The sequence below is a fragment of the Phasianus colchicus genome, chromosome 5 (assembly GCF_987193195.1).
Source record: "Phasianus colchicus chromosome 5, bPhaCol1.hap1.1, whole genome shotgun sequence".
Classification (NCBI taxonomy): Eukaryota; Metazoa; Chordata; class Aves; order Galliformes; family Phasianidae; genus Phasianus; species Phasianus colchicus.
Genome location: NC_143440.1, coordinates 51,087,463 through 51,100,749, shown reverse-complemented (window position 1 = coordinate 51,100,749; position 13,287 = coordinate 51,087,463). Strand labels below are relative to the sequence as shown.

Sequence of the window (13,287 nt, the reverse complement as noted above, 5' to 3'; positions counted from 1 at the left end):
CCCCAAACCATAATTTAAACTTCTGTTGTATTTCATAAACAGCTTCATAAGCACAAAATTTCCCGTCAGTTGAGTATTAAAGACAAATATTTAAGATAAATTTATCATCACTGGAAACTGCCTGCTTTATAAACTACTTTGAGAGATAGCACCATGACTACTTTGTCATCCTAAAACGATTGCTCTACGATATTCAGATGTGCTGCGTCTGCACAACCTGTAAGTGCTGTTACAAATAATCACTATATAAAAAAGTTTACAGAACACACATAGATCATATACAGAGTACATAAGATGCAGACCATATTATTTTATTTGTATTGTGTTGCATTACACCTACTTCATTAAGTACTTTGCAACGCAGAGTATATTAGTTTTCATTGTAGTTAAGTTTCAAAGAAAAGGTTTCAATGATCCTCAAGGTATGCACTCTATATAAAATACTAAAAATATATATGTGGATATATGTACATATATGCACACATATACATACATAAAATGAATGGCAATACATACGACATAACAGTGGGTAGGGTCATTGCACTGATCAGTTCTACCATTAAGAGCATTACTGTAAACACTTAAAATGATGAATGCTCATTATTTCAAAAAAACTGGAAATACCTGCAGGAAGCAGTTTATTGAGAAGTGTTGCTACTTACAGTTCTTGTCTCTTTAAATTATTATGAACTAACAAATGAATGACACTATCTGATAAACTCAATTTTTTCCTGTCAGCAGTTTCTGTAATTTCCTTCATAATCCTTTCATAATACAAGATATATGGTATAGCGAGCAGAATATTTTAAGAGACTGGAATGCTAATACTGAAACTCAACTCCAGGACTTCCTTTTGTTTTTTAAAATATTGCAGAGAGTGCCAGCATTAAATAAAACTTTTTTTTTTTTTTTACACTAGATTTCATGCTATGTTTCAATTATACATGTGCACACAGACATAGGAATGCACATTAAAATAGATGTTTTATGTGGACTAATCTATGTTAATTTTAATAAAAATATTAACAGACAAATGAAAGAAAATATAAATATTCTTAGCTCAAGAAAATAAATTACTTTCATATAAACGACTGAAGTTACTAGTTTGTTTGCTACAGAACATAAGTTACTTAACTATTATTCTGTTATGAAGTTCTTGAAACGTATCATCTCCCTGTTTCAACAAGATGTGCCTAACAAATGAACTCCCAAACCACTGCACGAAAGTGATGTTTTGGGTTTTTTTTAATATAGCTTATTTTTTAAATGGAAAAAAAAACCAAACATCTAGTACGTAATCACTCAGTGCAACTGGATGACTTTTTCTTAACCAAGATTAGAGAAGTCCAGAACTTTCATGTCAAAGAGTTAAGTTCTACTTGCAGATTTTCATCAATTGGGAAGTATAATTGTTATATACTGACCTGAAAAGTGCAGCCATAACGCTTAAAACTACAGGTACTTGGGGCATTAATACATTCTGACAAATGTGCATTCAACTGCAATAGGAAAAAAATGTGAGTTTTGGCAAAAGACGTTTGCATGATAATGCTCAAAACATAATGGGCACAGGTTATCAGGTTTGTAGTGTGCCATTTGCAGAACATACAATACACGTGTGTATATTTTCTCCAGTCTGACCTAAAGTGCAAATACTATATATACACATACGTAAACCACACGCACATGCCAATACAGTATACAGTGATACATTTAGTATACAGTGAAACTTCTACTGAAGACTATTTCAATAGGCAGCCCAATTAAGAAAAAAAAAAAAAAAAAGCAAACAAGGCACTCTGCAATTATTTGCATGATTTCATTTGACTTTAAAGAATGATTAATCTTTTCTCACCAAGTGATTATAACTGGTGTTCTGGGTAAGTCTTAAGATCAGTTTCACTGTAGCAAAGTACATCTTTTCTATTCTAATTTCATGAGGAACCAGATTTTCAAAACGACATGCAATTTTCAGTGCCAAAATTTAACAGTTAAATTACACAAAAAAAGACTAAACAAGCACTGCATGAAACAGACAAAGAGCTTTGTAATAGGTACAGTTAAACAACTTCTAAAAATGCAGTATACGGGATTTAAAACGATTAGTAAAATGCCTGCATTTTTCAGATTGAGATTTATTCCAGCATTTTTTTTTTTTATTATGATGAACACATCAACTTTTCATTTTCAAATAAACCAATTCACAGAAGCATATACATATATACAGACAGCAGCCATCGCAGCACAGAGGGCAGCAGCTGGATGTAAACTGCCCAAAAGTTGGAGCAAAGAGCCATTTTGGAAACAATAGAACAACAAAGCCTCTCTCTTCAAAAAGAGAATCTGCAGTTTGTATTTCCCACAAAGCAGACAGGAGCTAGAATCTAGCTCCTTAGCTGGCATCGCTCTCTCGGCTTTCAGGATCTCACGTGAAATTCCCACACAGTAAGTCCCATATGCCCCAGCTCATCCACCTTCAAGGAAAGAAGGGGTGAACCAATTCTGCTTTGAACATTTAGCTCTGGAACACACAGGACAGACTTTGCAATCTAATACCAAGATGTAGTCAGTCACTTATCTCTGATGCACGCTTGTATGATCTAAACACTATCTGTAGAAATCCATGGTAGAGTTTCAAAAGAAACACTTGGTTCAGAAAAAATAAGACCAAATAAGAATGAGACGTAGTAAAAAGGCTTTACTAGAATGCCACATTTTTAACTTCACCAAACTAGAAGTCTGCCAAAGAGTTACAAATTGAACATGAAAAATTGCCATTTATTCTACAGTAAGATATTCACTTTTTGTGCACTACAGGATTTTCTCAAACTGTTAGGCAGGCATTTTCCCATTTTCAGCATTAGTCACTGTCCCTAACCATGCAGCTATGTATATATAAACAGTATCAGAAAAGAATTAAGCAACAAGTAACAACAGATGATGCAAGGCATGCCAACTGTTTAAAGCTCTAATTCTACCAATGGTTTCAGAACTTATTTTTGGCTATATGTGCACAGAAGTGTAATTAGAAGTGTAATTTGTATGGTGTCTTGATCCAGGCTTTAATGGAATTTATTTTTATTTTTATTTTTATTTTTTTCAGTCCTATACATCTTTTTGCAGTCACTGCTCAAGTAGAGATTTAACAATATTCCTAAGTCCTCCAGAACTGGGATCTAAACTGAGGAGCATTCAACAAAGAAAGTCACTGATAAAACTGACCCAGAATATATACTTTCTCTTTTCATGGAAGCTTAGTTTCAATTAATAGGTACAGAACCTACCACACAAGTTATCCAGGGGAAAAAGACTGCCCCCTATGTTTGGGAAGTGTCTTGTGCTCCTTGGGCATGGTGATATGATTAACAATTTACAAGTATAACCAGAAAAAAGAAAACAAAAAAATAGAAGAATCTAACTAAGGAAGCAAGTATAATTGGAAAGAGGAAAGTTTATCCTTAGATCAGAAACTCAGCTTTCCTTAAATGAGGTTTATAGAGTGCTGAAACCATCCTAAGCAAGTTCTTTTTTGAGGAAAAAAAATAACATATATCAAGTCTGACAGAAGCTACGTATAAACAAGAACATGGTTCTGTTCAAAGATGCATGCTTCTTTTTGTTTTGCAGTGATGTATAGATTGGATTAAGTTTCTATATATTAATAAGTTTCTACATATTAAGAGAAATGTTAATGCATTTTTGCATCTGGTTGCAGGAGTGTCGTATTACCCTCTATGTTACACTAATTCTCCAAGTATCAGTTATTTTTCCCCAAAATTTAATAATCTTAACCTTATTTTTTTTCCTTGAAATAATTCACATTAGCAATTCACTTATATTTTTCTAGTCTTTACTAACTCTTGTCAACATGCACTAAAATTTCACTCACTCATTCTATTTTAATACAGTCGCTACCACTGCCCCAAGATGCTGCTCTACTGTGATCAACAAATGCTTTACATCAGGGTAGGGATGTTAAAAAAGAAAGCAGGAAAGACATGCGCTGATCTTGGGCAAGCAAAGTTTATAATACAGACACAAAACTAATAATTTTTTTTTTAATCATTTTCCAATAAATCATTAAAGATACTTGAGCGTTATCACACTTAACTGTGTGGTAGAAAAAGCTTTTCTTTAGATCTCACATTTTAATAAAGGAAATGGCTTCTGGCAAAATTCTTGCGAGATCTTACTAAAAAAAAGGCATTCAATTTTTCAGCACAACACTGGGCAAGACTTCTTACCTCGCTCCTCATGAGTGTTTTAACACTGCATTTATGAGGACATGAAACCATGACACACGGGCAGTCTGTATCTTCATGTTTCTACAGAGAAAAAAGAAAACAAATCACAGATCAACTCATACTCTGAAATGAGAGGACTTAGCTGCAAAGAAAAATATCCTACAATAATTCAAAAATACACAGGTTTTTTCAGTGTTTATCCCAATTGTGTAGAGAGTTACAGAACTGCAATGCTGAAATCTCTATTTATGCTTTTGATAATATATTAACATTCTAAAGTAAAACTAAGGATTTTCTTATTTTTTCTATGGAGAGGAAATCCATTTGTCTCATCTTTTATTATCTTTTTACTCAAAAACAATGTGACTATAATAAAGTCAGGTTTTCTTCCCCAAGAATTGCTCACAAAAATAGTCAGCTTTGACAGTGAACAGAACTACAGCAGATATCCATTTAGTAAGAGTATACAGCACATGGAAAAGCTCTTCAGAAATATTTATTGTACATTCAGATAACCTTTTCTTCCTACACATGGATATTACCCTTCCAATACTTTTCTAAATTTTATTCCCAAATATCTGATACCAAGTCTCACTGCTACAAACCCAAAGCTCAAAGATATGTTGAAATTCATCATACTGCTAGACAGGCATTTTCATCTGAACCTAGATGATGACAGATTCTTTAGTATAGCTGTCAAACCCTATCACCATACGGAGGGAAGAAAATCAGACCTAATCTAATTGAATTTACATATCTTCTCAGTTTTTCTCAGCAAAATGAAAATCTGGAAAAAAATAATTGTTTCATGTCAAGGAAATGTCCCATTCAACTTGAAACAAACGGTTTCATGTCTAGTGCTTAAGGAAAAAAAAGCAAAGGAACCAAAGATTTAGATTTATAAGCTCGCTAGAAAAGGAAGAACACATATCATGCCATTTTTGTCTAATAACAATGATTATCTTTGAAATAAAATCAAGATGTAGAGGAGAGCAAAGTTCAGAGACATGAAAGGTCTTGGTTCAAGTCTCAGTCAAATCTGTGAGCATCTGAGAACATATTCCAACCCACTTTAATAAAATAAAATAAAAAAAAAGCCAAACATCAAACATGCCATTCTGGAGCACATCTATCCTGCAATCCCTCTGATAAGCAAGAAAGATCAAGTAGTTTCTTAACTAGACAGATGGGATAGCCTCTTAAAGTGTGGCAGGAGGTTCAGTTCCTCCCTACCAGAACACAATCACCTGAACAGCAGCAATGCAAGCACAGATGGAAAACACCTCCTCAGAGCAACAGCACTCTGATGGTAAGAAGCAGGGACACATCTGGCTCCAGCATAGCAACAAAGGAGCAATGTGACAAGGCCACACGTCTTCCCTAGTGGCTTGCCCAGTCTGTTCAGCTATATTTCAGATTAGTGAACAAGTGAAGTCCAGATGGCCTTGGCAGGAAGAGAGCACTAGTGAAGACCCAAGGCAACAAGAAATATTGTCCTTCTAGAGCCATATCATAACACCATTATCTAATTACGGATTTTATAGGAGAAGCACTTTCAAGTAATAGAACATAGAAAAACATATGTCAGAATGATTTCAAGCTACTGGTTTGTTTTAAAGCGCAGCAGCTTTTTCTGCCAGAAATTATAGGAAAAGGTAGCTTTGTGGCAAGAAAAATTTTACATACGGTTTAAACAAGAGAAATAAGTTAAGTCACTTAACAACAGTGCAAGATAGACAAATGCCAGAGCAAAGGAAAGGAGCAAAGGAAAGGAGCAAAGGAAAGGAGCAAAGGAAAGGAGCAAAGGAAAGGAGCAAAGGAAAGGAGCAAAGGAAAGGAGCAAAGGAAAAAGGGGGTGACCTAACATTGTTAACTAAAGAGTCTGCGTTCAACAATGGGGATTTCCTACCCTACAGGTCATGGGATTCTATGAAGTACTCTGGTAAAATTATTTTTGTTTCCATTTGCATACCTTTTTTCTCAGTACACTCCCTCTATCTCCATTTTCAATTCAAGTCACTGAGGCCTGTTTCAATCATTATTACAATAAAAAAAATTTAGGCTACTGAAGCTAGAGATGAACTCAACCTCTGGGTGACAAACCTCAAATCAAAAGGAGCCTATCATTCAAATGTTCAGTCTCATTAAGCTTCTAATTCTCATTACTAAAGTACAATGAGATGACACTCAGACCATAAAAAAATACAACCATTAGCATTTCTCTAGTATCTGAACTTCAAAAAATCTAGGTCAATAAATAAATAAAAATGATAGATTTCTGAAACTAAACAGTTTTACGTTCCTCAAAAGGTATGGATGATTTCAGACTCAAAAACATACCTGTAGATACTGCATTGCCCCTATATAAATAAATTGACTGCAAGAAACCCATGAGCATGTTGGTTAGATAATGGAAAAACAGCTGTACAAAACATATCTAATATTGACTGTTTTTGTCTACTAAGATAGAAGATATTTTTTAAACATCATTCTTTGTCTATTATCAATTCCCAACCCAAAGAAAAAACTGAGACAATACTGTTCATAATCTAACTACAGTTTTACTTTCACATATGCAAGAATAAACACTGTAAATAATTTTCTCCAAAATATATACATTTTTACATCTCCGCCAAATAATGCTGAGTAATTGCACAATTATTAATGTACCAAACCCTGCAAGTATATACTCAAATAATATGAAGACAGATGCACTTCCAAAACTCAGTAAGAGTCATAGAATCATTTGAGTTGGGAGGGTCCTTTAAAGGCCATGCAGCCCAACCCCCTGCACTGAACAGGGAAACCCGCAGCTCCACCGGGTGCTCAGAGCCTCGTCTAGCCTGACCTTGAATGTCTCCAGGGATGGAGCATCCATCACCTTCTGGGCAATCTATGCCAGTGCCTCACCACTCTTATTGTAAAAAATTTCTTCCTTATATCATATCTAAATCTCCCCTCTTTCCCTTTGAGCTATCACAACAGACCTCACTACAAAGCCCATCCCTTTCTTTCTTACAGCCCCTCATTAGATACTGAAAGGCCGCTATCGGATCTCCCCAGAACATTCTTTTCTTCACACTGAACAGCCTCAGGTCTCTCTGCCTGTTCTCACAAAGAAGCACTCCATCCCTTGGACACATATGCTTTTTAGTAACAACACCTCTGAGCAAAGAGGCTTCTCATGATGGCAGTACCTTACTTAAAACCACACAAGAATACAAGTGAGAATGATCAACTCTTGGTCAAACTTGGTCAAAAACAAACACTGAAATGTAAGGGAGTAAGAGAGACTCAGCATAATGCCGTAAAATGGGAAATATGCAAACAGCTTATAACTACATGTAATGTAAGTATGGTTCTCACTGTCTGCACTGTACTCACAATATGCTGCTTATCAGACAACCTACTTAGAACAGCAGGAAGCCAGTCTAGGCCTGCCTTGTGCTGTTACTATCAGGCTAATACATTTTGTTATCACTTTGTTGTCTTCTTTCCTTTAAGAGCTCACAGAGAACCAAAGAAGTAGTAGACAAAATGACATTATTTCTCCAGTCAATTGCTATGCTTATGCTTTTCCAGCGTAACATTTAATTGTTGATGGGAGTTGCATTTCTTATGTCCATTTAAGCAAAACAGAAAAACAGAACAAGGAGTTACTTTAGAATTAACATCAAGGAACGGATTTGAATTTATTATTATTTTTAACTGTAGCACCTGAATATCAGAAAAACAAAGAAAACATTTCCCAGACAGTGCAGTAGCTGGTGCCTCCACTGGAAGAAACAATAAATAAAAAAAAAAAAGAGTCTACTTTCTGTTTTGACTTAAGTCCACCTGAGAAGACAATACTCTATTGGCAACTAAGCAGAAGCACAAGAAGAGTTACTACTCTGAATCAACATACAGACTCTCATTGTATATACAAGAAAATACTGCACCTGCAACATAATCATTGGGACTTGGCTTTTACAGTATTTACAAGTTGTCTCCCGGTATTTACAGGTCTTCTCTACGTGGTCTGGCAAATCTTTTCTCAGTATTTTTTCTTTACAATCAGCACGAGGACACGCAAGTTCTTCAAACTGACAATCAGTTTTCAAATGCATCTGAAAGATGAATAAAAATTAGTCAAGACATCTAAATTTTGTGCATCTCTTCTAACCTTTGAAGATGTCCCACACAAAATCAAATTAAGGTTAGAACCAAAGTAAGCAGTTACTTTATGCAGTATACTATGCAAAAGCAAATACTAACAAGTCTTCTTACAATCACATTACTGACTTTACATTCCATTCACATAGAATACAGTGAAATCTTCTCCAAAGATGTATATGACCAATACTGTAAATATTCAAAATTCCACAAGAGGCTATTTAAGAAAAATGTAAGCATTCTTTTTCAACACATATTATCTCATATAAACCTATATGCTACTTAAGGGTATTTTTAAAATACCTGAACTGGTTCACTCAAAGCAAATTTAAGAACTCACATATTTCACTGCAGGCTACTGTGTAATTATCCCTTCTGACTCTTCAGTTACTGGGTTACTGCTATGTTATGCCTTAATGAAACAAAGCTACAACTTCTGGGCAAGTCAGGCAAAGCTGAAGGTTTGATGTTTCCATGCAAAAATCATCACATCAGAGAATTATTATTAATAATAAAAAATAGAAATTAAAAACATCCCCCAAAATGTCACATTTTTAAAGTACACATTAGGATTCAAAACAACTCAATTCTGTTCCAACTTCATAAATCATTCAGATCAACCACTCATGTGGCACATCAAGACACTGGCCAGGGTTTTCATCTGTAAGATTTCTTCTCATTCTTTAACAAAATAAGAGGGCTTATGACTCTTAGATTACTTACGAGTAATTGACCCAAGGAAAGTTGTTCTTTGCAGCCCTTGTTCTCATTTCTGCAGTATATCTGAAGGGCAAGTAGTTCTCTCCTGCAACAATTATCCTTAAATACCTGGAAAAAATTTAAAAATTAAAAATCACTCCACTTCAGAAACTTAAAAGCTCTCAAGAACATAAAAGTTCAAGGAAAGCAGAAATCATACAATGTAATGTCATCTAATTCTAGCCTTATGTTCAAAAAATAAAATACTAAACATGCGTATCACAGATTACTCCACTATGAAGCAGACCAGTGAAAGAAGGTATTTGGACAGAAATTCTAATAAAATAAAGGGTAAAGGTAGAAGAAAAGACTAAGATCTTTGTTATTTGCTTGCCTAACACAGGCGTAAGCTAGAACTCTCCAGGTTATCTGAGAAGCTAAAAGTAAGATGAAGAGTCCAAGCACAGCAGATTAGAGAAAAAAAAACTAGTCTAGTTTGTTCAAACACCTATTTTCACTTCAGTGGTAAATTCACTTCAGTTATAGAAATTTGTTAAGGTCTTAGTTTGGAGGAGGTTTGTTATTTCACTGAAAAGTAGGTTTCAGCCATCTTTCCATTTTAGTGTTTACAAGATTTTTGTATTTCTACCTATAACAGAACAGCAAGAAATTAGAAGCAGATTGCTCAGGGTCTTGGATTTTTCACTTTTTCACCTTTTACAGATGATATCCCACAAAGTCTCTGATTCAGAAACAACGTAATAGCACTACCAAGAAGTGCTATTGCTAAGGGAAGAAACTGGGAAAGAGGACTGAACACTGTTACTGTTATTTATTAGTCCAAAATGAAGGAATAAGAACCTCCAGTTATTTATAATTTCTTCTGTGACTGTTTAGAAACACCAAAGATCTATGCTCAACCACGGCTACTTTACCAAAAAATGGAATTGTGTGATGCAGCATTCCTGCAGCATATGCAGTAACTACAGAACTGTTCAGCATACTAACATTTAATAACAACAAAAAGTTGGGATGAGAACTGTCCACAATGACTATGAATCTATTCCAAGCATCAGTAAAGAATGAAATACTGCAAACAACCTCATCCAAATCTCATCTGACACAGGTCACTGATTCTTGTTTACTTTTCAGATGTAAGTTTAATGAATCAACAAATCTCATTTAAATAACCAATTTTCAGCACTGTAGGTTAGTTGTCTTTGTTGTTTTTTTTTTCCACACGAAGTAATTCAGTGTTACTAAACACAGCTTTGCCAACTGAAATTATAATAAGAAAATGATTTTTAAAGTTTTACAGAGAATATCTGAAGGCTGTTTAGTGATTTTGGACATCAGCATTCTGTGGGAAGGAAGAGGTTTCCAGTTTCACAAAAATCATCACCTGATATGTACAGTTCATCTAACATACATATTTAAAATACACTGCCCTTCAAGTCATCCTCCTGTGTTAGAGATTTAAGAAGTTTCCTAACAAATGTACATGTTTATATGCGTTAAGAACTAGAAAGCCTGAGTTGAAATACTGCATCAAGTAGACATCGTTATTACTGGTCTGATTTCCTCAAGAGCCCACCTATGTCAAAGCTGAATTGTTAGGCACTGTTCAGAGAAGTAAGATAAATGTCATAAACGAGGAGAGACTGATGCACCCATTAACACTTTCTTGAAAATGGTTACTACTAGAAGCATTTATTGAAGCAGTAAAGACTACTAACACACACAAAAAGAATTACTAAATACTTTAGACAGATTTGATGTAAAAGCTACACAGACCACATACAAAGTTAAAAATAATTTTCTTTACCCCTCATTCTTTCATACAAGTAGTTTTATTGTGGAAAAAAAAAAAAGGTGAAAGATTATAATTTAAGTATGAAATAACTTATACGTATAAAAAGTCTGATTCTATTACAGTTACTGTAACTTCACACTGTTACAGTTCCAGTGTGGTTCATGGAACAGCCTGTAAAACAAAGTTAGTCTACAGTAGATGTTGGTCTGCGGCCAAACGAGGAGTAAGATTTGCCAAGATCTGTCACAGTCTCTGAATACCTACACGAGATGCAGTATTTGTTACCATCCTCTTTGTTGATGAGAGAACAACTGCAAAGTGTTGCTGCAGCTCTCAGCTATGAAAACCAGTAGCAACACCTGGCTGGACCATTAACGTCGAAGCTGGCACACACTGTTCTCTGTCACATGGTTAACAGTAAGAATGAGCTGCCTTCCCAGAATACCCATGTATTCATGGCTTAGATTTTATAACAAAACTACCTTCTGAAAGTTGCTTATTAGGCTTATGAAATAATGGCCACGAAATGCTAACACATGTATGCTACACAATTCAATACTCTTGAATAAGAAATAGTTTAACGATACCTTGTCTTTTACTATGCTTTCTTGACATGCTGTACATTTTGGACTCGGAGTGCTGCAGAGAAAAAAGAAGTTGTATTTCAACTCATCTGAGTTTTAAGAGCCTAAGAACTTCAATTTAAGAGGCAGTTTATTTAGTTACAATTATTCAATGGTGTTTTTTAAATGTTAAAAGTGAATTCTGTTTACTGGAATGAGGCAACGTGACGTTACCTCAAAAAACTGAACACTGAGTCTGGAATTCCTGAGGAAGTAAAACCACCACTATGCCTCTAGCCACCTGTGTAGTGGTTTTCTTCATGAAACCTGTACCAGATCCACAGCTCTTGTCAATTTTCTGTCTGTTGGTGCAAACATGGAAAATATTGCTTCTTTCTATTATCCAGACCTCTTTCAAACAACACATAATTAAACCTCACTCTCTCTGACAGTGAGTTATATACCCTGTTCTGGTTATAACAGCTGCTACAGATCCCAGCTCCCTTTATCTTGAGTAAATTTATTTATTCCTCTGCAGTTCCTTTTCCCCACACAAAATGAGGATAGCCATAGCAATTTCTCTCTTAAAGCACTGAGATCTGTAGATGAAAAGCACCAGGTAACTGCTAGGTAAACTCTTTGCAAGGCAACTAATTGACAGACTATACAAGTTGCCATTGTTGGCAGCACTGCAGATCAATGTAAAAGACCAAATTGGTTTGATTATTTTATGTAATTAGTATAGTTATTTTAAATCACCTCACTGGCCTTTACTCATTGAAATGACCATTCTATACATTGGAAAGTATTTCTGAGTATCTTAACTGCCTTGCAGCTTCAACATCTGTAATATTATTATTTTTTTAAGTAGGAATAAAAAGAGGGAAAACTAATCAACTTAAGGGCATACTGATACAATGTCATCCTTCCCTTGCTTTTACTGAATTCACTCAAGCATCCCACTTGCTCTTTTAAACTGCAGCTGCATACTGAGCAGACATCTTTACTGCGTTAGCTACACTGACTGCTAGTTCTTTGTCCTCAAATAACCCTGGAACAGAACCTAGTAGTATGTAATCAGTGTGTGTGCAACACTGAATGAAAAATTTTGTACAGGATTTGTTTGCAACAGGCACTTAAACACAGTGAAAAAACTAGAAAGAAAGAGCAGTATGGTAGATGGTCTTTACCTATGTGTCCTTTTCAGTAGCAAACTGGTTGAAAAGAAAGGAAGGTAAAATAACACATATTCTAGCTACAGTGTAATAAGCACATGTGCACGTCTCTCAGCAGGGAAGGAAAATTGCCCAGATTCCAGCAATGCCAGAATCGTTACTGCTTGGATCGTTAAGGGTCTGCTCTGTCCATCTGCACACATCCAAGCATGCCAGGTGTTTGCTTTTCTGCAGTCACTGCTATTAACCATGTAAGAGCCTTCCAAAAACATATATTCAGAAAGAAATAACTGCATTTCTCACAACAAACTACACCTCACCCAAAGAACTGAAAGAAAAGTCTTTCTCATCTCATTCCAATTTGGCATGCTGTAGCAAAAGGCCTACAGGAATGTATTAGTGAGCTGCAGACACCTGCATTTCCTCAGTATGGAGGTTACTCTCTATTGTCTGACAGGGTAATGTAATAACCCTGTAATGCAACCTATTCTACCATATAGCACGTACTCTTAATGTGCTCCTTTCTGAGACTACAGTATTTCCAAGTGAAATAGAAGCTACTGCCTTGAGTTAGGATGGTCACAAAAAATAAACAGGAAGTCACCAGAGTTTTCAAAGTTAAATCCTCTCTATATTGG

At 35.3% G+C, this 13,287-nt stretch overlaps 1 protein-coding gene across 19 annotated transcripts in view; it reads right to left on the bottom strand.

The window, feature by feature from the left end:
- Positions 1 to 13,287, bottom strand: part of TRAF3 (TNF receptor associated factor 3) — a 69,668-nt gene that overhangs the window by 18,651 nt on the left and 37,730 nt on the right. For 17 of the 19 annotated variants that reach the window (XM_090141664.1, XM_090141669.1, XM_090141670.1 and 14 more), the window contains 5 exons: positions 11,499 to 11,550; positions 9,123 to 9,227; positions 8,186 to 8,353; positions 4,245 to 4,325; positions 1,425 to 1,499 (listed from right to left, as the gene is read on the bottom strand). In XM_090141664.1, coding sequence (XP_089997790.1) covers positions 1,425 to 1,499; positions 4,245 to 4,325; positions 8,186 to 8,353; positions 9,123 to 9,227; positions 11,499 to 11,550 — 481 coding nt within the window. The remainder of the gene's footprint in view (positions 1 to 1,424; positions 1,500 to 4,244; positions 4,326 to 8,185; positions 8,354 to 9,122; positions 9,228 to 11,498; positions 11,551 to 13,287) is intronic. The other 2 variants (XM_090141675.1, XM_090141676.1) reach the window with 1 other exon arrangement.